We start from the raw sequence: 26,960 nt of genomic DNA, 5'->3' as shown, positions 1-26,960 counted from the left end.
CCATCGGTACCCATTTTAGTTGACGTCATCGTCTCATATGGTGACCACGTCCTGAAGATAGAACGACTTCCGGGTTGCCGCGGTCCGCCATGTTGCTGAATGAAATTAGCTCCAAAACATTGACTAGCCGCTAGCAATATCGATATTTTATTTTTTCGCGTAATAACATTTGTTACAGCATGTGACTTATTGTAAATATGACATAGAATTTATGAAACTACTACAGAGGCCCCATTCCCTGTAAGTAACATCGCTGAGGTGATCAAATGTATTTATTGATTAGCAGAAGGCCTGCTAGCAGTAACAAGCTAACACCGTTAGCTGTAGCTAGCACGCGTCCCGCAGAAAGGCTCGTTTTAATTGCTGAAATGGCACAGACAGAATTATTGTGGGTGTTTACAGTGTTGTGTTAGTAATGTGCTTTTGCTATTTTTAATATCCAGTTGTTAGCCACCGTAATTATTCTGGTAATAGTAATGTTATGTCTAATTTGAAACGCTTCCAGCTAGCCAGCGCTAGCTTACGTTACGCCCCGGAGCGGCACTGGAGAGTGGGAGCTAACGTTAACGTCGTTACAAACAATGAAAATGTTAATGCGTATCCAGAAAACGCAGTTTTTATTTAGGTTCTTTTGGTTTCAGTTATAACGTCGGTGTCGACGAGTACGAAATTGTACGCTGATAATTTGTTTCTTAACGCTGTCATGTTACTGAAACGGGCCGACGGTTCAAAACACAATCAGTATGAGTAACGATACATTACCTTTGTTTAAAATGCAGATTGGGTTTGAGTGATTCACAGCTATAAATCACATCATCCTTAACACTGCTTTTACATAACAGTCTGGGTTTATGGTATTGTTGTTAGCTGTTATTTGATTAATGCACACTTTAAGATGATCTGTAGCAGTATTTTGATTTACCTGTATTACGCCTGACTGCAATTAGGCTTATAGATAGCGACCCTCGAATTTTACCTTCATCCTACCGTTTATGTAGCCTACTTAATGACCACATTTTAACATGTGGAGTACCACCTGTCAGGTGTAACTACCAAGCCGCAGCCATGCATATTTTTAAATTACCCCTGAATAATGTGTGCATTTGAAATTGGTCGTGTATACGTATATCACTGTGACAAGGGGTTTGATTGGGGAAATTTTTATGTCACAGTGATTATATGTTATATACATGTATATTATGGTATGGTTTTGTTGTTGTTTTTAATTTGTTGTTGTTATTGTTTTCATAGAAATCAGTTTAGAAAGTGTTTGTTAGGGGTCAATTAGTGAATTGTATAGCTGGCAAAAGAAAAAGCATTATTATCATTCTCATTTCTTGTCATCACAGTGTTGTAAAAAAGAAAGAAAAAAAACCTTTTGTTGTGAAGCACTACAGCAAGCAATTGCAGCAGTACAGACAATAACAAAGTAAGACCTAAAGAATTGAAGGGGATAGATGAGTATACTGATTTATATGATGGATTTAAACACTCTTGAGATGCAGATAATTCATAAAGACATTTGAAATCTGGGACTAGGATGGATCTAATTTTTATTATTTTATGTTTGTAGTTCTCAGGTGATCAACTAGGAGCCCTTTGGTCATGTGCAGTTGTTGAAAATCACTTATTAATGTCTGCTTTGACCTTTTCACAGATTTTTGCGTTTAGACATAGTAACAGCGCCACGCAATGCACCATGGAAGTGGATCACAGAATATGCAACGACAGCTCCAGAGATCCAAGTCTGTCAGTGGGTCTGAAGCAGAGGAGCAGCAGCAGCCTAACATGGCAGCTTCACAGCAGCAGGCTACAGTTAACCACCCTCAATCTCCTGTGACCACATTTGCCACTACCGCCAGCCCTTCAGCCCCCCAATCGCCCAATTATCAGATAATCATGAGTCGTAGCCCAGTCACTGGCCAGAACATGAACATCACATTACAAAATGTGGGACAGATGGTGACTGGCAATCAGCAGATCACCCTAACCCCACTTCCCATCCAGAGCCCAGCATCCCCTGGCTTCCAGCATACAACACCTCAGTGGAGGTTTGAGCATGCTCCATCCTCCTACATCCAGGTCACCTCCCCTGTGCCCCAGCCCATCCAACCCCAGAGCCCCACCCAACACAGCCCAGTCCCCCTGCAAGGTGTGACAAGGCCAGGAGCACCTGCAACAGCACTGAGTGTGTGTGGACAGAGTCCCACACGATTTGTTGAAGCTAGTATGTTAGTGCGACAGATCAGTTTAGGCAGTCCTTCTGGAAGTGGTCACTTTGTTTACCAGGAGGGGACAGGACTGGCACAGATTGCCCCAGCCACAACTGGCCAGGTACAGCTGGCTCCTGCGGGAGCACCAGGCTCTGTAAGGGAACGCCGGCTCTCTCAGCCTCTCTCACAAACGGGGGGCACCATCCACCACCTCGGACCTCAAAGTCCCGTGGCCACTGGCACTTCTCTCCCCACTCTGGGCAGCCCTGGTCACATCACCACTTCCAACCTACCTCCACAGATCAGCAGTATAATACAAGGACAGCTGGCACGCCCTATGATATTTGAGAAGACGGCACAAAGTGTGGTTCCCGGTTCCACGGCTACGGCAACTTTCAGTATACCCTCCTCCATCACAACATCTAGCCCCTCACTCACCAGTCCACCCCAAGGGATCCCCAACAACCCTCATGCACCCACCAGCATGGCTGTGGGCACTGTGAAGAAACAAATTCCCAAGAAGTTGGAGGAAATTGCTCCGTCAACTCCAGAGATTGCCCAGCTAAGAAAACAGTGCTTAGAGCACCACAACAAGAAGATGGAGAGCCTCAAGGAAGTGTTCAAAGAATACCTGATTGAGCTTTTCTTTTTGCAGCACCTACAAGGGAACATGATGGACTATCTAGCTTTTAAGAAGAAGCCCTGTGTTCCCTTGTATACTTACTTGAGACAGAATGACTTGGACCTCGAGGATGAGGATGAGGAAGAAGAACAGTCTGAGGTCATTAATGATGAGGTATAAAAACAAGCTGCTTCATTTTACACTTTGAGAACTAAACATCCATTTTATCCAATGCATATTATGTCCCTGTCAAATCTGTATCTTTCTCAGGTAAAGGTTGTTACTGGCAAGGATGGCCAAGCAGTGACACCAGTTGCCATAGCAACACAGCTTCCTCCCAATGTTTCTGCAGCGTTCTCTGCGCCGCAGCAGTTTCAGGTGATAGAGGCAACACTTGTTATTACAATGAAGTTACTTACAGCTGTACTTAAAACATATTTTTGAAGATGTTGTGCAAGAGGAAATCTCTCAATAATTCCCTGAGAGGTTGTTTTTACAGGGACACCAGGGGGCTGCTGCTGGCACCAATCCTGGGGACATGGATGCCTTTAAGAGGCAACAAATGGTGCAAGCAGGTAGGGCAAGGATCGTAGACTCCTGTCTCTCCTTTGTTGCTTTGTTTCCTCCCCGTTTGCTTTGTTTTCTGTTTCTTTTCTTTTCTCCCTCTAATTGCTTCTGCTTTTAGATATTTGGCATCCTCTACTAGCGCTCTGTGTTGAAGTCTTAACCCGAGGAAGGCGAGGTGACCTGTAAGGTCTTCAGAAGGTCATTGCTCTGTGCCGAGTGCTTTTTTTTTGCGTTATGAGGGTATTGTGTGTTTTAAATCCCAGATCAGGCTAAGAGGTCCCGGATTGACGTTGGTCGCCATGGGCTGATTTTCCAGCATCCTGGTGTAGGTCCTTTAGGATCACCTGGCGTTCCACTCCAGCAGCTTATGCCAACTGCGCAAGGTAGGAGTGCTACTACCAGGCCGCTCTTTGTTCTGTTCGATGCTGCTGGACGTACTCCCTTCCTCAAACTAAGGAGATTTTACAAAAGTGAATCACAACATCCATCTTCTATAAAAAGCTCCGAGCAGCATCAACAAACAGACCTTCATCCATGTGCTGGAATTCTCAGAAGTCCACAGGAAGTTCAGGCTTAGCTGTACCAGCACCAGCGCTCTCTGTCAGGATAAATGGGGAAGAAGACAATCCAAGTCTGAAGAAGAGTAGCCACTCGATGGGAAGATGCCATGTCTTATGATTTCCCTTTTTTGTTTAACTATTGATCACCCGTCGTTCTCCATCTCTTCTTTTCTGAAGTTTGTTCCTGTTAGTCATCTTTGTTTGGACAGACCTTCCCGAGCTGATGGATTCTCATCTTATTTGGAGGTGGATCACAGAATGTGGGAACCCTGTGTGAATAAATTCACTTTCCAATGGGTTTTGCTTGTTTTCCCATTTTATGAATCCACGTGTCATACGTCCTTTTGGTTTCCCATCATCATTCCTCCACGTCTTTTCGTCGATTGTCCGTCCTTGTATCATCGCCAGGGATACAAAATCATCTGTCTTAATTTCATACGTTACATCTTCAAGATTGTCTTTATTTACCTCATGTTCACATTTAGTTGATTTTCTTCCATGTTATTTCATGGCATTTTGTTCTGACTTGGCTTCTTTCCCTCAGTCTAAGTAGGAGGGGAATCATGTGGAGGAGTTGTGTTCACGGCGCGGGTTTTTGCGATTGTGGTGGTGTGGGTGTGTCAGGGCCAGGTGTTGATGGCGTCTAGGCAAGGTGGTGTGACGTGCAGGGAGGTAAGGCAGGCGCTGCTTTAGTGTGCACAGCTCCGCTCATGCCTGCTGTCTGCAAGACCCCATGTGTGTCCTTTTGCTCATCTCTGTGCTTTGTCGCTATGTGAGGCATCCAGATGCCTTGGTTACCGCTAGAATGACATTGCTTCATGCATGCCAAACATATGGTGTTTTTGTCTGTGTCTGCTCTATTTTTATTTCCCCTTTCTTCTCCCTGTCTCTTTACTCTTTAGTCTTTTCTTTTTCATTTTCCTTAACATTTCTATTTTCCTCTCTAAAATCTTTCTTACTGCATGTACAATTTTTGATGTTTTTAACCACGTTCTCTCAACATTTGAAATGCAATGTTTTGGTTTTGCATAATCAAAGTAGTGTTTTATTTGAGAGACATGTAGATTCTCACATTGATTTCATTTCTTCTGTAATCATTTTGCTGTATGAGTTTCATTAGTTTCCGCTCCGATCATCCGGAAAGTAGTGTACCACTGTTGATTCATACAGTACATCTAGTTTATTAAGGCAAGTTTCTGAGGAGCTCCAATGGCTGAAGCTTGAACAGTCATTTAAAATGTTAAAGCACAATTTAATAATCAATTTAGTAGATGCAAAAGATGTCACTTGTTCAAAGGGGTCTCTCAAATATAGTATATTAAGGGAAAGCTACCAAGTGACATTTAAAAGACATTAACAAAACACTTCACTTGAGATGACAATATCGACAACTTGGTTTTCAGTGTTCTTCTTTGTGTTGCTCTCCATACCACCCCTTTGTGTGTCCTATACTTTGGTCACTATGTGTACAGGCGGGATGCCGCCAACTCCTCAAGCGGTCCAGATTGCAGGACAGAAGCAGAACCAGCAACAATATGACCCATCCAAAGGACCTCCAGTGCAGAATGCAGCCAGCTTGCACACACCTCCTCCCCAGCTGCCCGGCAGGTTGCCCCAAGGTGCCCTCCCCATGGCAGGCCTGCCTATGACACTCTCTCAGCAGGCTCAGTTAGTGGATACAGCGCAGCCTGGTCAGCTCCAGACACAGGTGAAGGTGCAGGCAGGTGGGCCTGTCATGGCTACAGTAAACCCCCACACACAGCTGCAGGCCCAACTACAACAGCAGATGCAGCCAGGTCTTCATCTTCAATTGCAGCCTCAGCAGCAACAATCCCAGGCCATTCTGCAGTCTGGACAAGCGGTCAGTCTATATGAAAACCTACAGTTTGTGACTGTATGTAGACGTCACGATTTGTCCTGTTTGTAATACTTTCTTCCTTTCTATTCTATAGACGGTGACGCTTGCTCGCCCAGGTACAGAGTCAAACCAGCCAGTTCAGAGGGTCATGACCAACTCAGTATCCATGACATCCATGTCTCCTGCTCCACATTCTACGCCCAACTCTGTTCCAACCCCCCATACTGCAAGTCCTCTCCGTCCTCTTGGCTCTAATGCCAATCCAAGTACCCAGTCCAAACTGACTGGAACCAATGGCATATCCACTGTCAAAATTGGTGGTTTTGGTCAAACTACGACCATGCAGGCCTCACAGGAGGGTTCTCAGGATAAGCAAGTTGAGCAAGCCAAACTGGTGAGTTACCTAAGCACACTTACCTTGTAAACGGATGTCTGCAAATTAATGAAAACATCTGGCATGTATAGATTCAGTGCCTTTAAAATGTTGTACATCCACATATCAGTTGATGTTGAAACTTAAATGCTGCAGTGCTTCTGTACCGTATTTCTTTCTGTTTTTATGCCTATGCTCCAGGGACAGCCAGAGCGATGCATATTGTTTTCGGGTTCCGTCTGTTCCATACTTATGGGTCTCAGTAACATTTTGATGGATCTATTTCAAATTTGGCATGAGCATTCACTAGGGACTCTTCACTCTTCATCTATGTAGAATTTATACGTAAAATTGTGAGCTCATCTGTAAAATGAAAAAAAAGAAAACACTCCAGGACACCCCATTTATCATTTTCTTTCAGTACAAGTGCAGTGCGTTATGGTAGGTGATGATGACAACATTTTGCAAAACAATTAACATTTTATATGATTCAGGATAAACCGCCATGAAACCTGAAAAACTACTCTAAACGCCAAAGGCAAACAACCGCTTCGCATTAATTAGTAGTTTCTTAAAACAAAATTTATCATTATTATTTATAGTTGCTTCTCATGAAATTTGATGAATAATTGACATAAGGTTATTGATGGTGCCCAGTGACACCCAATCTCTATCTGGAACAACTGAAACAATGAGATTCTTAATTTCTATTCTGATGTTGCATCCTGTTCTTATTTCACAGGAGAGTCAAGTGCATCAACGCATCTCTGAGCTAAGGAAGGAAGGCCAGTGGTCAGCAAGTAGACTCCCCAAGCTTGTGGAGGCCTCACGTCCAAAGTCCCACTGGGACTACCTTCTGGAAGAGATGCAGTGGATGGCAGCTGACTTTGCCCAAGAGAGAAGGTGGAAAGAGGCTGCTGCTAAGAAGGTACGGCTGACATGGAGTAATTTAAAGAGAAATGTGAAACAACACATCAGCATAGCAGAATGACGAGTTACAACTGATGTCTTGTTGAAAGCCAAACTGTGTCATGTTTATCTGCTGCAGCTTGTTCGCACATGTGCCCGTTATCATCAAGAGCAGAAGAAAAGTGAAGAGAGGTCAAAGAAAGAAAGGGAAATTCATCTTCGTCACATTGCCAGTACAATTGCCCGAGAGGTGGAATTCTTCTGGTCAAATATTGAGCAGGTGTGTTTATTAATATGTTTATCTTTTTTGGTTATAAATCTTTGTCATGATTTGTTAAAAGTGTATCGCCTGTCTAAATGAGGCATTTTTCTTTCAGGTTGTGGAAATAAAACTCCAGTTCGAAATTTATGAAAAGAGGCTTAAAGCTCTCAGCTTACAAAAAGCCTCAAACAAAGGTACGTTCCACTCAACACCACCAAAAAATAAGATGCAACATATTTGCTCTATACGATGAGTTTTCTCTGTCCCATACATTTGCAATAACCATACGGAACTTTTGTGTTACAGTACCTGGTCAATCAGCAGGAGAGAATGCAGATAAAGACGTATGTACTACCGTATATGAAACTGCACATGCACAAACTGCATCTAAGATATATTTTTTAATGTGCGTATTTTGTCTTCTAGGAGGGCTCTTCAACGAGAAAAAGAAAATCAAGTTTATCCTTGTTTGGTGAAGGTGGTATGTGTCTTTCTATTGAAGCTTGGATGAGGAAAAAAAGTAATGATCTTGAAAGATTACAAAATTACATGCGAGTGTGTGTTGTTTGTCTTGTCTTTCAGTCCCAGATGAAGAGAGCACCATAGAGGAACAGGAAGCCATGGAGGGGGAAGCAGACCACAAAACAGAATTGGTTGACCTTGCCAAAGATGGTACATCTTTACTTTTCTTCTTTGCATATGTTGAAATGTGAAATTAAGGAAATTAGTTTCATTCCCAAGTCCAATTTGTATCATATATCTTTGTTCACATTGTTCATGACACAGTGTGGTCAGAATCAGGAACTAGGCTTTCCTGATATCCATTATTTACATAACTTGTACTGCAGTACAGTACAGTTGCTGTTCTACACAACATGTACAGATGCTCTGTACTGTTTTGCCAACAATAACTCTATAAGAAATAATTATCATTTATTATCATTCATTGGGATTCAGTGTAAGGTGTACATGACTGATGATTGTTAACAAACTTGATATGCCCTACTGGTACTCATAATGGTGCATTATGAACTAATGAGCTAAACACATTTGGTGTTTATACTGTCAACTTATTTTTTTTAGCATTATATTATACAAGTACTCGTCCTTCCATCTGCATTACCTACTCAAATGCTTCTTCATTTGGCTTTTAGCTGAGATGCCTCTAGAAGCTTTGGTGAAGCAGTATGCCGGTGCCTACGTTGATGGCTTTGAGTGGCCTCAGCCTAGTCCTCATAGTGATGAGGATGACATCAAAGATACTGAAGGTAAATTTGTAATCAAAAAATGAAATGGTCATCCTCAGCTGCCTCAGGTAATGCTTGTGAATTATGTTCCTTTAAAATAATCAATATCCTCTACTTTCCAGAAATGGAGAGTCCTGCAGGAGGTCCAGCTGAAGCAGTGAAGATTGACTCTCTGCTTAGTGTGGACCAGTACCGTGGTGCCGACAAAGCCACCTGTGACACTGATGGGAAGCCTGCAAGAGACATAGCTGAAGTTGCCGCTGCCACAGAGCTCATCCTGCCCAAGGGCAGTTTCAAAACCACTTCCTCAGTAAGAAATATACATACACAAATTCACAGACATAAAATGTAAAGGTGTGTTTTGACACTTAACTGAGCTTTTATTTGTTAGAGCCGCAGCCCAGCTCCTTTTCTACTGCACGGGGCACTGCGAGAATATCAGCAGATTGGTGTGGACTGGCTGGTGAACCTTCACAAAAAACACCTCAATGGCATTCTGGCTGATGAGACAGGTCTTGGCAAGACTGTACAGACAGTGGCTTACATGGCTCACTTGGCAGGACAAGAAGGTATTTTTTTACTCAAGGATACATGCAATTTGCTTTTGAAAAGTCATGAATGTGTCTGTTTTATGTAATATCTTTTTTTTTGCCACAGGCATCTGGGGACCCCATCTTATTGTTGTAAGGACATCCAAGTTGCTAAGTTGGGAGGTGGAGTTCAAGCGCTGGTGCCCTGGCCTGAAGATCCTTTTGTACCTTGGCAACAGAAGAGAGCGCAGATCTAAGAGAATGGTATTTTATTAAATTGTATTTCAACAGTATTTTAACAGTATTATCAATCATTTTTGATTATTAAAAAAATAATAATAATCAAATGATCACTGTTCTGCAGTGGTGGGGAGAAGCCAACAGCTTCCATGTGTGTGTGACATCCTACAAGCTGCTGATGAAAGACCAGAGCCATTTTCTTCGGAAAAGATGGCGGCACTTGGTACTGGATGAAGTGCAGCTCATAAAAAACATGACTAAGAAACACTGGGAAACAGTCTTTGCTCTCAGAAGGTGAGCTGGTTGATGATGTTATATATTTTTTATTTTCGAAAGAATCAGGATTATGTCGTTTGTTTGTGATTTGTAGTGGATCATGTGTAGCATACTTTTGTATGTCCTTGGTGATCAAAAGGCATGATGGATCATTTTAATATCAGGGATTTTTGTCTTTCACTTTGATAATCTGACAATATGCTTATATGTTTTCCAGTGAGCAGAGGATTCTTCTCATCAACACTCCTCTACAGAATACTCTCCAGGAGCTGTGGACTATGATCCACTTCCTTCTGCCAGGGATCACCAGGCCCTTCTCTGACTTCCCTGTTAAGGCAGGCACAGACCAGAACCAGGAGTACTGCCACAAACTGGTCATCCGCCTGCACAGGGTGGGTATAGCCCATGCCAACTCATTTGCATAGCCACAGCACAGCACAGCAACAGCAACATCCTGAAATGTATATTTGATATGAAATCCTCTGTAGATGATCCAGCCTTTCATCCTGAGACGCTCCAAAAGGGATGTTGAAAAACAGCTGCCCAAGAAGTATGAGCACATCCTGAAGTGCCGCCTCTCAAGCAGACAGAAGAGCCTTTATGAGGATATCCTCACTCAACCAGGGTGAGATATTGGCTCCATAGAAATAAGCTTGGATGAATCAGGCCTTACATAGGGACTGTTATTAGCATAAGACATGCTAAATAGAAATCACAAATGATACTGTAACTCACTGCACCTACTATGCATTTATGGATCAAAAACCAAGGTTTTCTATTGTATTGAAGTTTTGTTGTGGCCCCTCACTTGTAAATGTAATGTAATTTGATGTAAGTAAAATTCAAGGCAAATTTTATGAGCATTTCAAAATTGATTTCTGGACAGCAGATTAATCTTAAGACTTGTGGCCTTGTGTCATTGAGCAAAATAGTTTTTTCTCATGTTTTGAATGCCACTATAACTAAGAGTTATTATTAGCTTTAGTTTCACACTCTAGTTTCAGTGGGAAGTATATCTGTTTAATGTGGATTAGGTTTAGTGTGCAATGTGTCAAGATGTGTATATGTAGTAGTATTGGTTATTTCTTTCTTTTTCGCTGTGAACTTGTTTCATAATCATGTCTGCTGTCTGGGTGTACCCCCTTAGAGCTCAGGAAGCACTGAAGACAGGCCATTTTGTCAGCGTGCTTCAAGTCTTGATGCAGTTACAGAGAGTTTGTAACCATCCTGAGCTGGTGGCACCGAGAGAGACCAGAAGCTCCTACTTCTGCTCCTCCCTGCAATACAGTGTCCCATCACTGGTGCTAGGAGCTCTTCATAATGACCCATCCAAGGTATATGCTTGTGCTTTGATTTGCTGATGTGTGTTACAGTAAGGTGTTGACCAGTTGAAATGTTTAAAGTCAAAACAACATAATTGGATAATTCCCTTGACAAATTGTTTGATAAAGGTAATATTGGTTTTCTTTGTGGTTCAACATAAATTAAGTCATTTTTTTGTCTGAATGTCACTTTTTTTGAGACACTGTCGAACTGTTATGTGATATTTTTGATATTATGTGATTCCTTCCTTCTATTTTTGAACTTTCCGCAACCTGTATTGATGTTATTTTCCTTTTATCTCATCATCCTCAGATTGCAAACATGTCCATATTTAATCTGATAAATAATGAGAACAAGTTGACTCGGTATCAAACTGAAGAGGTGGTACCCAAGCTGAAGGTCACTCAGCAGCTCATAGAAGAGATCTACACTGGTCCAGATCCACCACCACGACCCAAGCAATGCCCAATAAAACCCATGAGGTCAGCAATAACATTTCTAATGAGCTAAAAATAAATTTTGAATTGATTTAAAATGTAAGTCTGGTATCATAATACTCATATTCTGACACTAACACTACTTGTTCACATTTTTCTGATTAGATTGTTCCAGCCAGTGCAGTATGGGACGAAACCAGAAGGTCGTCTGGCTGCCATCACAAATGCCGCTGGCCAGCGTCCACCCAGCTCCCCTGCTACAACTAGTGTACCTGCATCCACCACCAGCCAGTCAGTGCAGAGCAGGGGCAAGTCCCCTATCACTACTGCAACTACTACAGCTACTTCTCATGGTAAGACCTTTTTAGTGACCATAATCAACAAAGGAGAGGGAATTTTGTTTTCATAGTGTTAGAGATACCAGATGGTGTCACCTAATATCAAACTCTAAAGAACAAATCAACCACCCATAGCCGTTTTGTTGACGCCACTACTTTGTGTGCTTTTACTAGTTTTAACCTTGTGATATGTGTGTTATGCAATGTTATGCTGCATGATTGTGACACTTTTGGATATAAATGACTGTGTCATTCTTTAAAAAACAACAACTAATTTATACTGTACCCATTACCATGTATTGTTGTCATTCATATTTGAGATACAGTTTAGAAACATAATGTATACCGATGCACAGGTCAGGTCTTCCTCCTAAAACTACAATTTCATGGACAGGTTTACTTGTATGTGTCACAGGCGTTTTAGATGTTTACATTTGTGCTTCCATGCAGCAGTGGTGGGCCGAACACGCCTCATGGCAGCACAGCATTGGTGTAAATTAATGTCTCAATGACTATAATGGACACACAGATACACAATTACTGCCACACTCACTTTGTTCATTGATATTATTTTTCATCCATCAACTTGTTCCAAGTGATTAATCAATAACGTTCCAGACCCAGCCTGCCGTGCTGGCCCACCACTGCTGAGTGAATATACAGAGGACACTGTTGATGGTACTGATGATATGATTGAATATCGGGTTGCCCCTAACATGTAGTGCCAAACCCCATTGCCTTGTACTTCACAGCGGTTGGAGCGGCTGCTCTGAGAGCCCAGACTACCCCTCCTGTCAGCAGCAGCAGCAACACTGCCGCCTCCACTGTAGCCTCCTCTGGGAACAGTGTCATCGGGCAGCATGTGTTGGGGGCTGCCCCGGTGGCCTTGGGCCAGACCTTAGCTGGCCCAGTTGTGGGATCCATAGCTCCTATCAGCCAGCCTGGATTAGCACAAGTCCCCAGGCCAGCTCTAGCCCCCAGCCATGCCATCCAGCCCAGTTTACTGTCCCAGAGGCTGGTTCTTACATCCCAGGCCCAGGCACGGTTGCCTAGTAAGTGGCCTCCCCTCCCCTCCCTCTCAGCATTTCCCTCCACCTCTGGCACAACAGTACAGGCTGCTATACACTGAGGCCTTTACTTGGGGCACTGCTGATATGTCTTGAGTTTTAACTCGCCCAGAGAAATGCTTTTAACACACAGACTTGTAGTCCAGCAATTTTGGTTATGGCAGGCATGCCATGTATCTGTAGCTGTACACCTCATTGTAGAAAAAATGGACTATAAATTTTGTCTGTACAATATCAGCAGCATCTCCACAGCCTCAGCATTCCCGGTTTCTTTCTCAAAACCTGCATGTACACTATGAACAACCCACTTATGTTGCACTACACACCAACACACTATTTAACTTGATTATTATGCCCCCTCTTCTTTTAATCCTTTCTCCCCCAGATTACTAATATTCTTTTGTCTCTTGCATCAGCCCAGCTGCAGGAAGAAATCCCAAAGCTTCGGTTGTTTCATGTTTTTTTGTTTTGTTTTGTTTGTTTCTTTGCTAATGTTATGATTTTATTCTGGTTTTGAGCATCACTGTTAAGCATGTGAAAATGGTCCCACAAAATTGCCAACCCTTTCCACCTCAAATGTGAACAGAGAAACCTTTTCAGTAACAACACACAGTATTTAAATATATAAAGGGAGATATTCAAGCTTTGGTTTGAAAGAAAGATTGTTAAAACACTTCTGTATGTGAAACGTTTGATACAACATAATGAATTATCCACACTGACTAATATCATGTGCATACTAATAATAGTTTTTTTTTACCTTCAACTCAATTTCATTCAATTAGAATTAACAGAGTTAATGGAAACTACCTACAATGGGATGCACAACACATTCTTCCTGGTGACCAGTGTGTTGGTGTGAAAAGGCAGTCAAGTGCAGTGCCTTATGTATGCGTATTTTCCAGGTAGGGATGCAAATTATCGAGTAATTCATTAATCGATAGTTGATAGACCTTATCGATCGATGATCGATTAATTGATAAGCGGCGATTTTCCTGAGAACCTAAATTTTAGGGGAAAATTTAAGATCAACATTCCTTATGGACTTACACTAGTATTTGTTAGTTTATTTTAAGAGCACAGCACAATGAAAATGTTTAAGTAGCACGTTATTGGGACATAGAGCTCTGAGGTTGAAGTCCTATCATAATGAGATGAGAGACACCGCTGCGTTTCCATTACAGATTTTTGCAAAATAAAAGCGATATTTCTGAAACTTCGAAAAAGTGCAATTGCCATTTGCGGGTGTTTCCATTGAAAGGTATTTTGCTAATGAGCCGTAATGCGTCTTGCGTTTCTATGGTGACGGCACAGCGATCTCAGCTGCCGACAGCTGTTGCTGTTATTGTTTTTAACATTGACAAAAACAGCGCTTGATTGCTGAAAGGCAAAGCCCGTGTGGCGCTGCAGCGGCCACAGATAAGGGCGCACTCACACTAGGGCCAGTTGTTCTGTACCGCGCTGAAGCTCTAATGCCCCCTCCTCTGTCCCTCGCTGGCCCGCACTCACACCACCTCCAACCCAAGCCTGCAAGCACGGTTTCCTCCGTTGATACAGAGGGACTATTTGTTTACCAACACGGCGGATGTGCGCTTTAACCTGACTACAGAAAGAACGGAGCCTTTTAAACACCAGCGGTGATGAGGCGCTGACAACAATATAGGTGGTTGTGTCCACACACCCGTACAGGTTTATGTGACTTAAGGGCCTCGATATACTTGCATCTGCCGTCCGTTTGATGCGTATCCTGCGACCGAACGCACATATCGACGCGAGGTGACGCGACGCAGGATACGCGCGGCAGCTCGCGTACGCGTAGTTTACAGCAAGTATATCTCGGCCCTAAGGTGACATGTCGGCGCAGGAGGGAGTGGGAGTGTGGATGCGAGCCAGTCTCCTTCAACCATGCACGGAAAAGGGGAATGATAGGAAAGGGTTTTCTAATTTAATGAGAAACAATGCCCAGGTCAGCAATGCATGACAATAAATATGTGGTTCATTTGTCCCCTCAAGTTACATAAACCAACACAGCGTGGACACGCGCTGTTCTCCGCGGCTCCGCAACGAGCGCTTTTTTTTTCTTTTTCTTTTCTTTTTTAAATTAAGCTCCGGTAGCGACCGGCTAAACTACGGAAGGATACTGTAAACCAGCGCGGATCCGGTGTGTTTATCAAAGCTTGGTTGCCGTGCTGAGGCACCGTGGGTTTGAGCTGCGTTCAGGCTGCATTACAACTCCTCAGGCAGCTCCGTGTCGGCGGCTTTTTGACTCGTTACTCACTGGTCGTCTGTGTGTTAGCGATGGTACAGCCTGAGTCCCGTAAAGCTACAACAGGTGTTGTTGTCTCTTTTCACCTCCTCTCCCTCTCTCCCTTGAGTGCTGCAGTGCGCTGCGCTGCACACGTTTACACAGAGATCGCTACATTATGTCGGCTTTGCTTGTTTACATTTCACAGTAAAACTCCCATTGAAAAGGAACGATTAATTGCAAGTAATTTAATTTAATCGATTAAATTCTTATCGACAATTAATCGATAGTCGATTAATTGTTTGCATCCCTATTTCCAGGCTCTCTGTCTCACCTGAGGACTTACCCTTATACACGTTTTCTTTCCCCTTCAGGGTTTGTAAAAGTAGGAGCTTCTATGGTTCTGTTGTGGAGGGCAGCTGTGCTCATTCCACTGATTAATCCACCCTGGTTCTGCATGTTTTGTCCTTTTTTTCTACCCTTTAACTAACGGATATTAAGTGTGTTGTGTTATGTAAGTGTTAAAATGTGAGTCATTTCAGTTGACTTTTTAATGCCGTCTGACAAAGGGTTTGCCTTTTCTTTCCATTGAAGGTGGAGATGTAGTGAAGATTGCCCAGCTGGCCAACATAGCCGGCAGTCAGAATCGCATCTCGCAGCCAGAGACTCCTGTCACTCTGCAGTTTCAGGGCAACAAGTTCACTTTATCCCCCAGCCAGCTGCGCCAGCTCACCACAGGCCAGCCCTTGCAGCTCCAAGGTACACTCGGTAATGTAGATCCCATCGTCATTCATTCTTTTTCATGGTGTTGTCTTGACATTTCCGCATTATTCACCTGCTTTTAGATGACTCACAGAGATTTGTATCAAATTATAGTCTGTTTTCAAGACATCAGAAATGCTTTGGTAGCCTAACACCTAACACGTATTATTGCAACATCCATGTTATGTCATTCTCCTCTCCCCATGTTTCCTGACTTTTTATTTTCCCTTTCAAGACACCTTACGCAACGAATAGTCCTCAAGGAATCAAATATATCAAACATACTGCAGTTAAAAAGAGAAACATTTTTATCTCAAGTTTAGTGTTGTAATATTTGCATTTGCATTATTATTTTTTAATGGCCAAATGAATCTTCAGTACCTTTCTTATAAGAGGGCAGCTCTGATATTGATTGCTGTCTGTCATGTATTTAGGAAACATCCTGCAGATTGTGTCAGCTCCGGGGCAGCAGCTTATCAGGCCCCAGGGATCAATGGTAATGCAAACAATACCGCAAGCTGTTCCTGCCTCTAATGCCTCATCTTCACCTGGCACACCACATCCTGCCATGACAGCAGCCCAACAAGGTGACTCATTCACAGTGCAGATATTGCATTATTAACTGTCTCTCAATCAAGTATCAAGCCTCATCACGCTGCACCAATTGTTACCATAACTACAAGTTAATATCTTTACGTGGGGACATAAAATGCGACCTTGTTCCCACTATTTTCGCAATTTTCCTCTGCAATATATTTCACAGTGGCGATCACAGTAACATTGCTCTTTTCATTTTAAGCATTAGGAGTGACTTCAAATGCCACATCAACCCCCACCAAGCTCGCTGCTGCTGCTCATGCTGGTTCTCAAGTGAGTACGCCTCTTGATAATGACCACTTTCACTTCTTCATGTTATGTAAAAGCATTTACGGCATGCACTCTGACTTTTCTAATAAAAAATAAATTATTGTACCATCCCTCACCATCATGTTCAGGAGACTTCAGAGGAAAAGACCCAGCAGCTGAAGGAGCGATTGAGCCGCTTGTTTGAGGCAAATGAGCGACGCTGCAGCCGCAGAGTGTTGTATGGGTCGGACCTGCTGCAGGCATGCACCTTGAGCTCAGAGCCTGGTCACTCTGCTCTGACTGCTGGAGGCTGGAGGTGGGTGGGGAGAGAGAGCTGCCTCCGGGCTCAGAGAACCTGTGTGGCCACCACCTCTACACTGCAGTCCACTCTGCTCTCTGTTGAGGATCGCCTGGAGGCTGCCAACAGCCTCATCAAGAGGTAAAGTCTCCTGATGGTTGTTTGAAACCGTCATAAAACTCTTATTAGCCATATTCTTTGATGATGTATTTGTTGGCTTAAATACTTTTTGTACAGTATTAATAATAGACACAATCTTTGCCACTGTTTTGAAAACTGTTCTGTCACATTTCAGCTCCATATGTTTTATTTCTTCATTGAATTAATGACTGTGTACATACATTCACCCTTCAGTGTTGACTGCTTTTGTCGTCCTTTAGGCTGGTGTGTGTGGTGCCTCCAGCAGTAGCACCAACTCCTCAACTGTATGCAGCCAATCCCCCAGTTCCCTACAGCCTTGAGCAGAAGTCTCTTTGCTATCGGCTACGAGAGGCCTCGGCCCCCCACAGTGCTGACATCCACCACTTGGCATCCAGGCGTCTCTTACATTTTCCTGACCTGCAGCTAATGCAGATGGACTCAGGTTAGCTCAACATGCAGCAAAATTAGACTACAAAAGGAATTAATCAAAAATCTAATCAATGATAAATTAACAGTTGTGTTTTGAATGAAAGAAAAGCACCTCTTAAATGCCTCTGCATACACAGACTGGATGATTCACCCCACATTTTGCTTAGTTCTTATTTCCTCAGAAAGAAAATAATGAATAAACTGCCAATCCTCTAGGCACAGCAAATGCAGTGACATCTGTAAACAATATTTCAGTATGGTTTAAAAGAAACAATGTTCACATCACCTTTTTTTCCATACTCAGACCCAGTATTTTTGATAAATTGCAATTGAATCATGTAAAAAAAAGAAAAAAAAAGAAATCTGAAACTTGTGACCATGCCACAAATAAGTTTTGATGTTTCTCTTTTCCAAAGGTAAACTGGAGGCCCTTGCCATCCTGTTGCAGAAGCTTAGATCAGAGAGCCGCCGTGTCCTCATCTTCACTCAGATGGCGAAGATGCTAGACATCTTGGAGGCCTTCCTTGATCACAGGCAGCTCACTTATGTGCGGCTGGATGAAAGCTTCTCTTCTGATGAACGACAGGTAAAAATTCACCACCATTTAAAATTGGCCCAAACATCTCATGATTCAACCTTGTGGATTAGCACCACCTATGTCTATTACTGCACATTTGACAGAAGCAGAAGTCCCCTCCAAATGGTTAATGAAGAGAAGCTGAAACTTGAATAGGCCTGTTGGGGTTTTAAAGCAGATATCAGTGGAATGTTTTTGTTAATATAAGTCCTAAATAGTCCTATTTTCCGTCAGCAATCACTTACATGAAGTATTTCAGCCTAAACACGAGTCTCTCCGTCACTCTGCTCTGCTGTAACCCGAGGAGAAAATTTTCCTTGTGGGATACAAGTGTTATCCAATGAGGAGAGAGAACGGCATGAAGGGCTGTGTGTGCAGCCAAGGGATGCGCGTGAATGTGGTGACGTAGCACGAGGACCAATTGATGCCTGACAAGGGCGGGGGCTGCTAACTCATGGTGCGTTCAAAGAAACTCGTACTTTGTGTTTTTCCTTCCTGTGAAGTCATACCAGTTCGATCTGGTACGAGTTCACGGGTCGGAAGTTACGAGTGGCCGTTATAGGGAACTTTCACAGACAACAGGATGGTAAAAACACGAGCTACGGGTTACCTGGAACGCTACCAAGTCGTAGTTGTGACTTGAAGCTGTAACTTACGGTTTCAAAAGCCTGCCTTGAACGCAGCATTAGCCGAAACGGCCGTGAAGCTGATATCTGCTTTAAGTGTTTCATAAAAATAAAAAATGAAAAAATTATCGAGGGGAAAAGCAAAGCAAAGAATATTCCTGAAATACCTGTGTTGCCTTTGTTGTAGTGGGGTCAAACGATTGGTTTTGTTTCCCTGCAGGAGAGCATGAAGAAGTTCAACAGGAACAGGCAGGTGTTCTGCAGCATCCTGACCAATCGATGCTGCTCGGCAGTTGGGACTGTGTTTGACGCAGACACCATCATCTTTTACGACACAGACCTCAATCCCAGCATGGACGCTCGCACTCAGGAGTGGTGTGACAAAATAGGACGTTCCAAAGATATACATATATACAGGTGATTATATATGTTGTATTATACTTGTACTAACAAAGTGCTGTTAGTATGTGATGGCTTGAGGGAGGATAGTTGATTTTTTTGTGTGTTGTATTCAGGTTGGAGAGTGGGAACTCCATTGAAGAGAAGTTGCTGAAGAATGGGACCAAGGATCTGATCAGAGAGGTGGCTGCCCAGGGCACAGACTACACCTTGGCTTTCCTCACACAAGTAAGATTAACTTGCTGTGGTCTTGCTTTGAAGTTGCAGGAATTATTCACACTTAAAGCAGCATTTATTCAAACTGTGTAAGCTTTCATGCATGAATCAGTTAGGTTGTCAATTTTTTCACATTTAGAATCAAGATTGCTGTAGTGTTATTAAATCTGGGAAATAAAGTACCTGATTCAATATTGTGTGATTGTAGCGGACAATCCACGATCTGTTTGAAGTGGAGGCGGGATCTGGGGAGAAGGTGGAGGAGTTTGTGGTTCTTCACCAGGAGCCGTCGGCCTCTGAAGCCATTTCCCCCCGAGTAGCCAGACCCTACATCCAGGCTCTCCACAGCATAAACCTGGATGCCCCGTCAGAGGAGGAGCAGCAGCAGCAACAGCAGCAGCAGCAGGAGCATAAGGAGTTAGCAGGCAAAGAGTCAGCAGAAGACAACCAGGAGTCAGAGAGCCAAGTGAAAGAAGAGCCTGCTCAGATAGAAGAGTTGAATGCAGTCATGGAACAGGTAGCGTCACTTTTTCAGGAATTGGTGAAAAAAAAAGGACGAATGACATGACTAAATAAGCTTACATACTGTTTTTTTTCTCTTCCTGTGTTATACATCTGCATTCACTTTCCTTTAAACAGCTCACGCCAATCGAAAGGTATGCCCTGCATTACCTCGAGTACCTCCACATCAGCGACGATGAAACTGCTCTCAAGGTAAGTCAAACTTTAATGTGACCAAAGCTTTTTTTGAGCAGTTTAGCTCTATCTTGGTACTTCAGTGTACAATATTTTCTGTGATAAATTTGACTAATTGATGCATGTTGTGTGTTTATTTTCCTCAGGAGCGGTTGGAGTGCTCTAAGAGAGGCTGGGAGCTGCAGCAGCTGCAGAAGCTGAAGGAGCAGGAGGACGAGCGGCAGACGGTGGAGGGAGATGAGGATCTATTCACCTACACCAGAGAGGATGCCTACAACATGGTGAGTTCTCTGCTAATCAAATAAGAAGTGGTGTTTGTACCATGTCACACTGTTATTGACACAAACACTTTCTCTGTGCCTCAACAGGAGTATGTGTTTGATGCAGAGGACGGCCATACAGAAATAATGCCGGTAAGACAGCGATGTAACTGGAAACATTCATGGGGTTGAGCACAATCTTCCCTATTCTGTTCCTGGTTCACCTGTGTTGTTACAACCTGCTCCATCCTCTGGCGATGTTCTGACTTGTGATTTCCCAACACAGCTTTGGACTCCTCCCACACCACCACAGGATGACAATGACATTTACATCGACTCTGTAATGATGCTGATGTACGACACCACACCTATGCCTGAGTCCAAGCTGCCTCCTGTCTACATCCGCAAGGAGCACAAGAGACTCAAGATGGACCCATCATGTAAGAGGAAACCAGTCATCAAGGGCTTTACTAACAGTTGTATAATAATATGTCACTGCAGTTAAATATTTAGTTACCTGTGCATCTCCTGTATTGAGACAATGTATTGTTGCTCTAAGTGTTTTTTCTGCCTCTCCATAAGGAATTGTCGTTGTAAGTCATGAAGTCAGTGTGTATTTAACAGAAAAGAGTTTGAAAGACTTCTTAAGATTAAAGACGTGCCGTTTGCTTGGTATCTCTGTCCTCACTCAACTCTGTTTGCCCAGCAGCAGCCAGGAAGAAGAAGAAGGGGCACGGGGAGACGGTCATTCCTCCACGCTCCCTTTTCGAAAAGGCCAGCATGCTGAAAGTTCGCCGCGAGGGCAAGGACCAGAAAAAGAACTTCTCCCTCAAACAGCAGGCACCCTTTGCCAAACCCTTGCCCTCGCTGGTTAAACCCGCCATGGAGGCCGGCCAGGACAACCCAGAGTGGCTCATCAGTGAGGACTGGGCTCTGCTTCAGGTACTTTCTCACTGCCCCTTCATCATGTATTGACCCCAGATTAAAAAGTCCATTGAACTATATGTCAGTTTGTGAAGTCCTTCAATATTCAGCATCCAAATATCCCACTTCTGTGTCTGACAGGCTGTGAAGCAGCTGCTGGAGTTGCCGCTAAATCTGACAATTGTGTCTCCTGCCCACACTCCTAACTGGGATCTGGTGAGCGATGTGGTGAACTCCTGCAGCCGCATCTATCGCTCCCCCAAACAGTGTCGCAACCGCTACGAGAATGTCATCATTCCCAGAGAGGAGGGCAAGGTAATTAACACCTACCTACTTTAGATATAAAACTGGCTTAACCACTTTGTTCTTTTTCTTCTAAAACAATTCTCTAACTTTTTGCAGTTGGTGTATGAGGCCAACCCCAAAAAGAAAACCAAGAGCATATACAAGGTAGATTATACTGGTCTTTGTATTTGATAAATGTTTCCTTGTTTTGAATTCCTGGCCTTAACCTTTGTTTTGTGTATCACTTCCTTGTGTTCACAGTCTAAGAACAGTCGTCCTCTAAGAACCTGTCAGATCTACACACAGGATGACAATGCCACACACATCCAGCTGTACAACAGCCGCTTTGAGCTCATGAAGATCATTGCCAGCAAGAGGAGCCCACCAATAAAACCACTGTAAGCACTGCTGACTGCCTCATTTATTATAAATGTGTTAATCTTATCAAGCAGCCGACACCAAATTGGACATTCTCTCACTAGTCTCACATAACATTTGAGTAATTGAGTATAATTTGATCTTAGTTTCATCTTGAAAATATGTCTGAATCATTGTGTGATTGCAAGATGGCAATGTTCAGCAATCTGTGTGCCAGATGAAGGAGTCCAAGAAACTCTACATTTCAAGCAATTTACTTTCCGTCTTAAATGAAGTGAAAATAAGTTCAGATGCATTAATTTGATGAACACTATTTACAGGCTCGGCATGAATCCGTTCCAGAAGAATCCCAAACATGCATCAGTCTTGGCAGAAAGGTGTGTACAGTTCTGTCATTTCTGTACTACAGCAGTCTTATATAGATTTGAACATAGAAACAAAGGAAAAAACCCTAACACATGTTCTTGTTGTCTTCAGTGGGATCAGCTATGACAAGCCCCTGCCTCCCATTCAGGTGGCATCTCAGCGTGCTGAAAGGATCGCCAAGGAGAAAAAGGTGAGTGTCGGCAGTGTGCCAGCAACTGCTTGCAAATGTGTATGTTTAGTTACGTGATGCTTGGAGTATGCATGTCTTATTTCAACAAACAAAGATAGCATTCAGTTTGACTGTTAACACAGCTAATCAGATAAATCTGATGCTCTAGTCTTCACTGCAAGTGACAACCTGCATACTTCTGTTACGCCAAGGTATACATAGGTGCCTATCTCTCTCACACTGCAACTGTTTCAAGTACAGTTATGCAGGTATGTTCCTATATGTGTGTGTTGACATGCACTGTCTACAACAAAAGGAAGGAAGTTAAAGAACAGGAGTAAAATGTTAAAAACAAGACCTACACGCACCAAATCCCCCCTGTTCTTCGTCTCCCCCAGGGCCCCTGCTTTGTGTTCCTTCACTGCCTAAAGTGTTGCCTTCCACCGACAGGCTCGTATTTGATTTAGTGTGTTGTGTTTGCAGGCCCTAGCGGAGCAGCAGAAGGCTCAGCAGTTGGCCCAACAGCAGCAGACTGGAGCTCCCCAGACCCAGGCTACACCAAGCCAGGCTCAGACCCCTGCTGTGGCTCAGGCTCAGGCCCAGGTCCCTCAGGCTGCGGCTGTGGCTGGAGCTGCTGCTGTGCCTAATGCAGCTGTCATGGTGAGGATCAAAACACGCTGCATCGATATGCATCAACACAGAAGGAGATTGAAACAAAACCTCTTCACCCAGTGAAGGTTCTAAAACAAACATTTCATGTTTTCCCAGGCTGGAGCCATAAAAAATGTCACTGTGGGCACAACCATCCAGGCTGGTACGTTGACACTCGTGGTTCACGTTACAGAGTTGTTGGTATTCCAGTAGTTAATTCTTTTCTTTGCTTCTTCCAGCCACTGTAGGGGGGAATGTGATTGTGAATACAGTAGCTGGAGTTCCTCCAAGTTCCTTCCAGGCCAACAAACGCCTGGCATCTTCAGTCATACCAGGCACACTGTCTGTGAGTCATGTTCATTTATCATTGCTCTGACTGAACTCAACCACCTACTGATTATCAGGAACTCATGATGCAAATAGACTTTGAAACGGTATCAAGCAGAGGGCACGTCCACTGCTCTGTTAGACACAGTGATGGTTTCAAGTGCTCCAGCCTTTTGCTCATTGTGTGGCTGCTATTGTTGTCGTTACAGCCTGCAGGTGCAGCCGGAGCTGTGGTCCACGCACAACAGAGGGCAGTTGCAGCTGCTGCTGCTCCTGCTGAAGTGGTCGCCATAGCTACAGGGCAAGGTGTTCGAGCCGTTACCCCAGTGACAGCATCCGCAGTAGTTTCTACCACCCTGAGCCCAGTGCAATCACAGACCCGCCCTCTGGTCACCCAGGTCACACAAGGTACTGAACAGAGGAGGCTTTTCTCCGATGGGACAACCTGCAGGTATGTTTTTATAGATTTCACTTAACTCTTGTCCTCCTTCCAGCCACAGGTATGCAGCTACCACAAGGAAAGTCTCTCACTCCAGCCCACCTACAGATGCTCCGACAGCAACAGCTGCAGCAGCAACAGCAGGCTGCTTCCTCACAGATCAAAGCTGTACCCAAATCCCAGGTACACCACCAACATCTTTATGCAATTGAAGCACAAAATGTTGGATAAATCCAACACATTAGCTGAGATATTCTTTTTAAGTATATAATTACCACATCTTTGAACTCGTACTCTGTGTGTTTGCAGGAGTTGTTGAAGATGCACAAGCAAAAGATGCTGCATCAGCAGCAGCAGCAGCAGGTGGCAGCAGCAGTGGTGGCTCAGGGCCAACAGGCTGCCGGGGCCCAGCAGGCCACTCAGGTGCAGCCCGCACAGGCTGCTCAGCCCAATCCCCAGCTAGCAGCCGTGGCCGCAACCAGACCCGGAGCTGTGCTGACGGGTACCACTGTGCAGGTGGCCAGACTGGTAAGAGTGTGAAAATTGGCATCATCAACATACAGATGAAACCAAAATGGTTCATTATATGTTGGCATATGGATCAGAAGACAAAATGATGTTTTATGGAACAGTCAGTTTTTTGCTGATTCTTCTAGTGGATGAAGAAGTAGTATATTAATTACAAATGGGTATTTTTTGTCTACCACACATAACATTGTCTTCCCTTCATCTTTGTCCTCTTTCTTCTGTTCATGTCCCTTCACAGAGAATGCCCACTCAGGGCCAGATTCAGGCCCAGGCAGGACAGACAGCCCAGGTGACCCTCACAAAGCCTCCTGTGGTCTCGGTGCCAGCTGTTGTCTCATCAGCTGGCGTCACCACACTGCCTGTCACTGTAGCAGGCATTAGTATGGCTCTTAGTCAGGCCCAGAAAACAGGCAAGTTTAAATTCCTAATAGGATACTGAACATACAAATAAAAATGTTCAATGTGACTGCATCACGTCCTGACGTTTCCATATGTGATTTTTTCCCTTTTTTTTCCCTCTGTCAGGTGGGCCTGTCCTGACACCATCCTTCCCCCAGATGCAGGTCCAGCAGCTGCTTCAGATGAAGAAGCAGCAGCAGCAACAGGCTGCAGCAGCACAGCAGAAAGCTGGCCAGCCACAGCAAGGACAGACCACAGTCCAGCAGAAGGTAGATGAACCATCAGTCCCTGTCCACAACAGATACAATAAATACTTCAATGTATCTATTGTATCTGTTGTATCAACATACATGTCAGCTCTGTAGTCAGGAATTTTATTGGGAAAATAAAGTGAATGGATTTCCTGTATTACCCATAGTTTTCTATTTATCCATAGATCGGCACCCAGCAGGTGACAGTGCAAGCAGCCCAGCCAGCCCAGCCACAGCAGAAGATGACCTATGCTACCACTACCCAACTCCAACCAGGGATCAAGACCCAGTTCTTCACTACATCCATCCCCCAGGCTCAGAAACCCATTGGAACCCAACAAATCCCGGTACAGCATCAGAGGCACTCACTGTTGCAAAGGACATATTTGCAAATAATCAGTGGATTTGTGAATTGATATGAGATTTTCTTGTTCATCTTTCATCAGGTGGCTAAACACACACAAATAGTGCAGCAACAACAAACCACGGTGGCCAATATGCAACAAATAGTGTCTTCTCAGGTAGGTTTTTAGGATGCATCATGCTCCTAAAGGTATATTCTGTATAGCTGATGACTTGAGCATGTGGTTTACTCTGTCCCTAAAGATGTTTCATAGACTTCACATCCTCAGCCAGAGTCTTTATGTTCCAGGCTTAAGACTAAACATCGCTGTGGGTCTTTGGCTCTAGACTGCCTGTTTAAATAAAGTGGGCTCAACAATTATGAAAATGTTTTATGACTCGTACAGAGCTCTTTGTGAAAGCACGATGCAGTCAATCATTTCAAATGGAACCTCTGACGTGAGATATGAACATTGTGTTTGTGTTGCTCTCGTCAGATCCAGGCCCAGCCTCAGACTGTGACCCTGACCCAGACGGTCACATCGGCTCCTGCTCAGGTGCAGATGATTCCCGCCGGGACGGCAACAGCCCAGGTCCAGGTCCAGCAGAAGATCCTCCAGCAGCAGGTGGTGACCACCGCCGCCTCCCCCCAGATCCAGACGCCGCCTCCTCACAGCCCCGCCCAGCAGGCCGCCACAGAGTCCCCAGTCCAGCAGCCCGCTCAGCCCCAACAGACCGCCAAGGGTCAAGCTCGCCAGGGGGCCATGAGGGCCAAAACTCCAGCCAAGTCCAGCGGGGGCAACAGCTAGGAGAGCCACGCTAATGAAACTGTATTTATATCAATAGTTTTCCTGCAGTACAGATGTGGATCCCACAGCAGCTGAGGGCAGAGAAAGATTTTCTGTCACATTCTTAACCACATCAGATCATTTAATGTTAAAAGGGCATCTGGGTGTCACTCAGAGTAACACTTCTGACCAGTTGGTAGACCGAAACTGTTTTTGTAGATCAGTCGCCACACTTCTACCCATAACTCTGGTCACATCTATATTTTTTTCATTAATGACAATACTACTTCAGTTCTTCATTTGATTCATGAAATGTGGAGTGCTTCTTGAATTTACCACAACCTAAGATTTTCCCCCACAGCTACTGTGGCTGCCAGTCTAACAACCGACAGACACACCATTCAGACAAGTGATGATTACAATGTTTCTCAACAGAGACGAGGCTTATTGGTTGGTCTGCATCGGGGCAAGAGCTGTCCATTAGAATAAGTGTATTCATAAATAGTCCCTTTTATGTCTAATTCCCTTGTTGTCTATAGAAACTGAATGGAGAATAATGCACGTTCCTTTAGTCATTTTGTTTTTTATTGCAGGAAATACACTGTAAACATGTACTTTAGTATTTTGTGTTTTCTCATAAATTGTCTTTTTTTATTGATGTCAAAGAAAAGAAAAACTGTAAATATCAACAAAAACATTTGTACTTGTAAAGTAGTCGTGTTTTCATTGGGTTTTTTCAGCCTAATTGTAATAAAGTGTTTTGTTTTTATACACAAATTCATCTTTTTTCCTTCAA

General features: G+C 43.8%; 1 protein-coding gene across 6 annotated transcripts; it reads left to right on the top strand.

The window, feature by feature from the left end:
* Positions 1-80: 80 nt before the first annotated feature.
* ep400 (E1A binding protein p400) lies at positions 81-26,960 on the top strand. 6 transcript variants are annotated; one of them, XM_083979333.1, is made up of 53 exons: positions 91-240; positions 1,350-1,429; positions 1,658-3,009; positions 3,106-3,213; positions 3,335-3,410; positions 5,435-5,823; positions 5,915-6,214; positions 6,936-7,121; positions 7,242-7,382; positions 7,480-7,558; positions 7,671-7,708; positions 7,791-7,845; positions 7,947-8,036; positions 8,519-8,632; positions 8,734-8,921; positions 9,003-9,180; positions 9,269-9,405; positions 9,506-9,675; positions 9,875-10,049; positions 10,146-10,282; positions 10,805-10,991; positions 11,293-11,462; positions 11,583-11,770; positions 15,662-15,835; positions 16,264-16,416; positions 16,629-16,699; positions 16,825-17,114; positions 17,354-17,556; positions 17,960-18,129; positions 18,967-19,163; positions 19,262-19,373; positions 19,570-19,878; positions 20,001-20,075; positions 20,204-20,338; positions 20,426-20,470; positions 20,604-20,757; positions 21,024-21,259; positions 21,383-21,556; positions 21,644-21,691; positions 21,788-21,924; positions 22,225-22,281; positions 22,382-22,460; positions 22,923-23,099; positions 23,208-23,253; positions 23,330-23,436; positions 23,627-23,825; positions 23,912-24,039; positions 24,166-24,384; positions 24,623-24,794; positions 24,910-25,052; positions 25,220-25,381; positions 25,481-25,555; positions 25,874-26,960. In XM_083979333.1, exons 3-53 carry the CDS (start codon positions 1,693-1,695, stop codon positions 26,183-26,185), a joined length of 8,982 nt encoding a protein of 2,993 aa, XP_083835459.1. In that variant the 5' UTR covers positions 91-240; positions 1,350-1,429; positions 1,658-1,692; the 3' UTR covers positions 26,186-26,960. The 6 variants fall into 6 exon arrangements, with proteins under 6 accessions (XP_083835463.1, XP_083835462.1, XP_083835461.1 ...); XM_083979337.1 differs by lacking the exon at positions 1,350-1,429 and having other exon boundaries at positions 81-240; positions 15,662-15,826; positions 21,027-21,259; XM_083979336.1 differs by lacking the exon at positions 1,350-1,429 and having other exon boundaries at positions 81-240; positions 15,662-15,826.

The sequence above is a fragment of the Trachurus trachurus genome (assembly GCF_905171665.1).
Source record: "Trachurus trachurus genome assembly, chromosome: 9".
NCBI classification, from domain to species: domain Eukaryota; kingdom Metazoa; phylum Chordata; class Actinopteri; order Carangiformes; family Carangidae; genus Trachurus; species Trachurus trachurus.
The sequence above is the reverse complement of the archived record's forward strand: the minus strand, read 5'-3'. Positions and strand labels throughout refer to the sequence as shown.

Coding starts and splice junctions, on each gene's coding strand:
- ep400 (XM_083979332.1), top strand. CDS start 1,693: ATGCACCATGGAAGTGGATCACAGAATATGCAACGACAGCTCCAGAGA. Junction 7,709..7,790: donor GAGAGAATGCAGATAAAGAC/GTATGTACTACC, acceptor TTTGTCTTCTAG/GAGGGCTCTTCAACGAGAAA. Junction 10,283..10,804: donor GATATCCTCACTCAACCAGG/GTGAGATATTGG, acceptor GTACCCCCTTAG/AGCTCAGGAAGCACTGAAGA.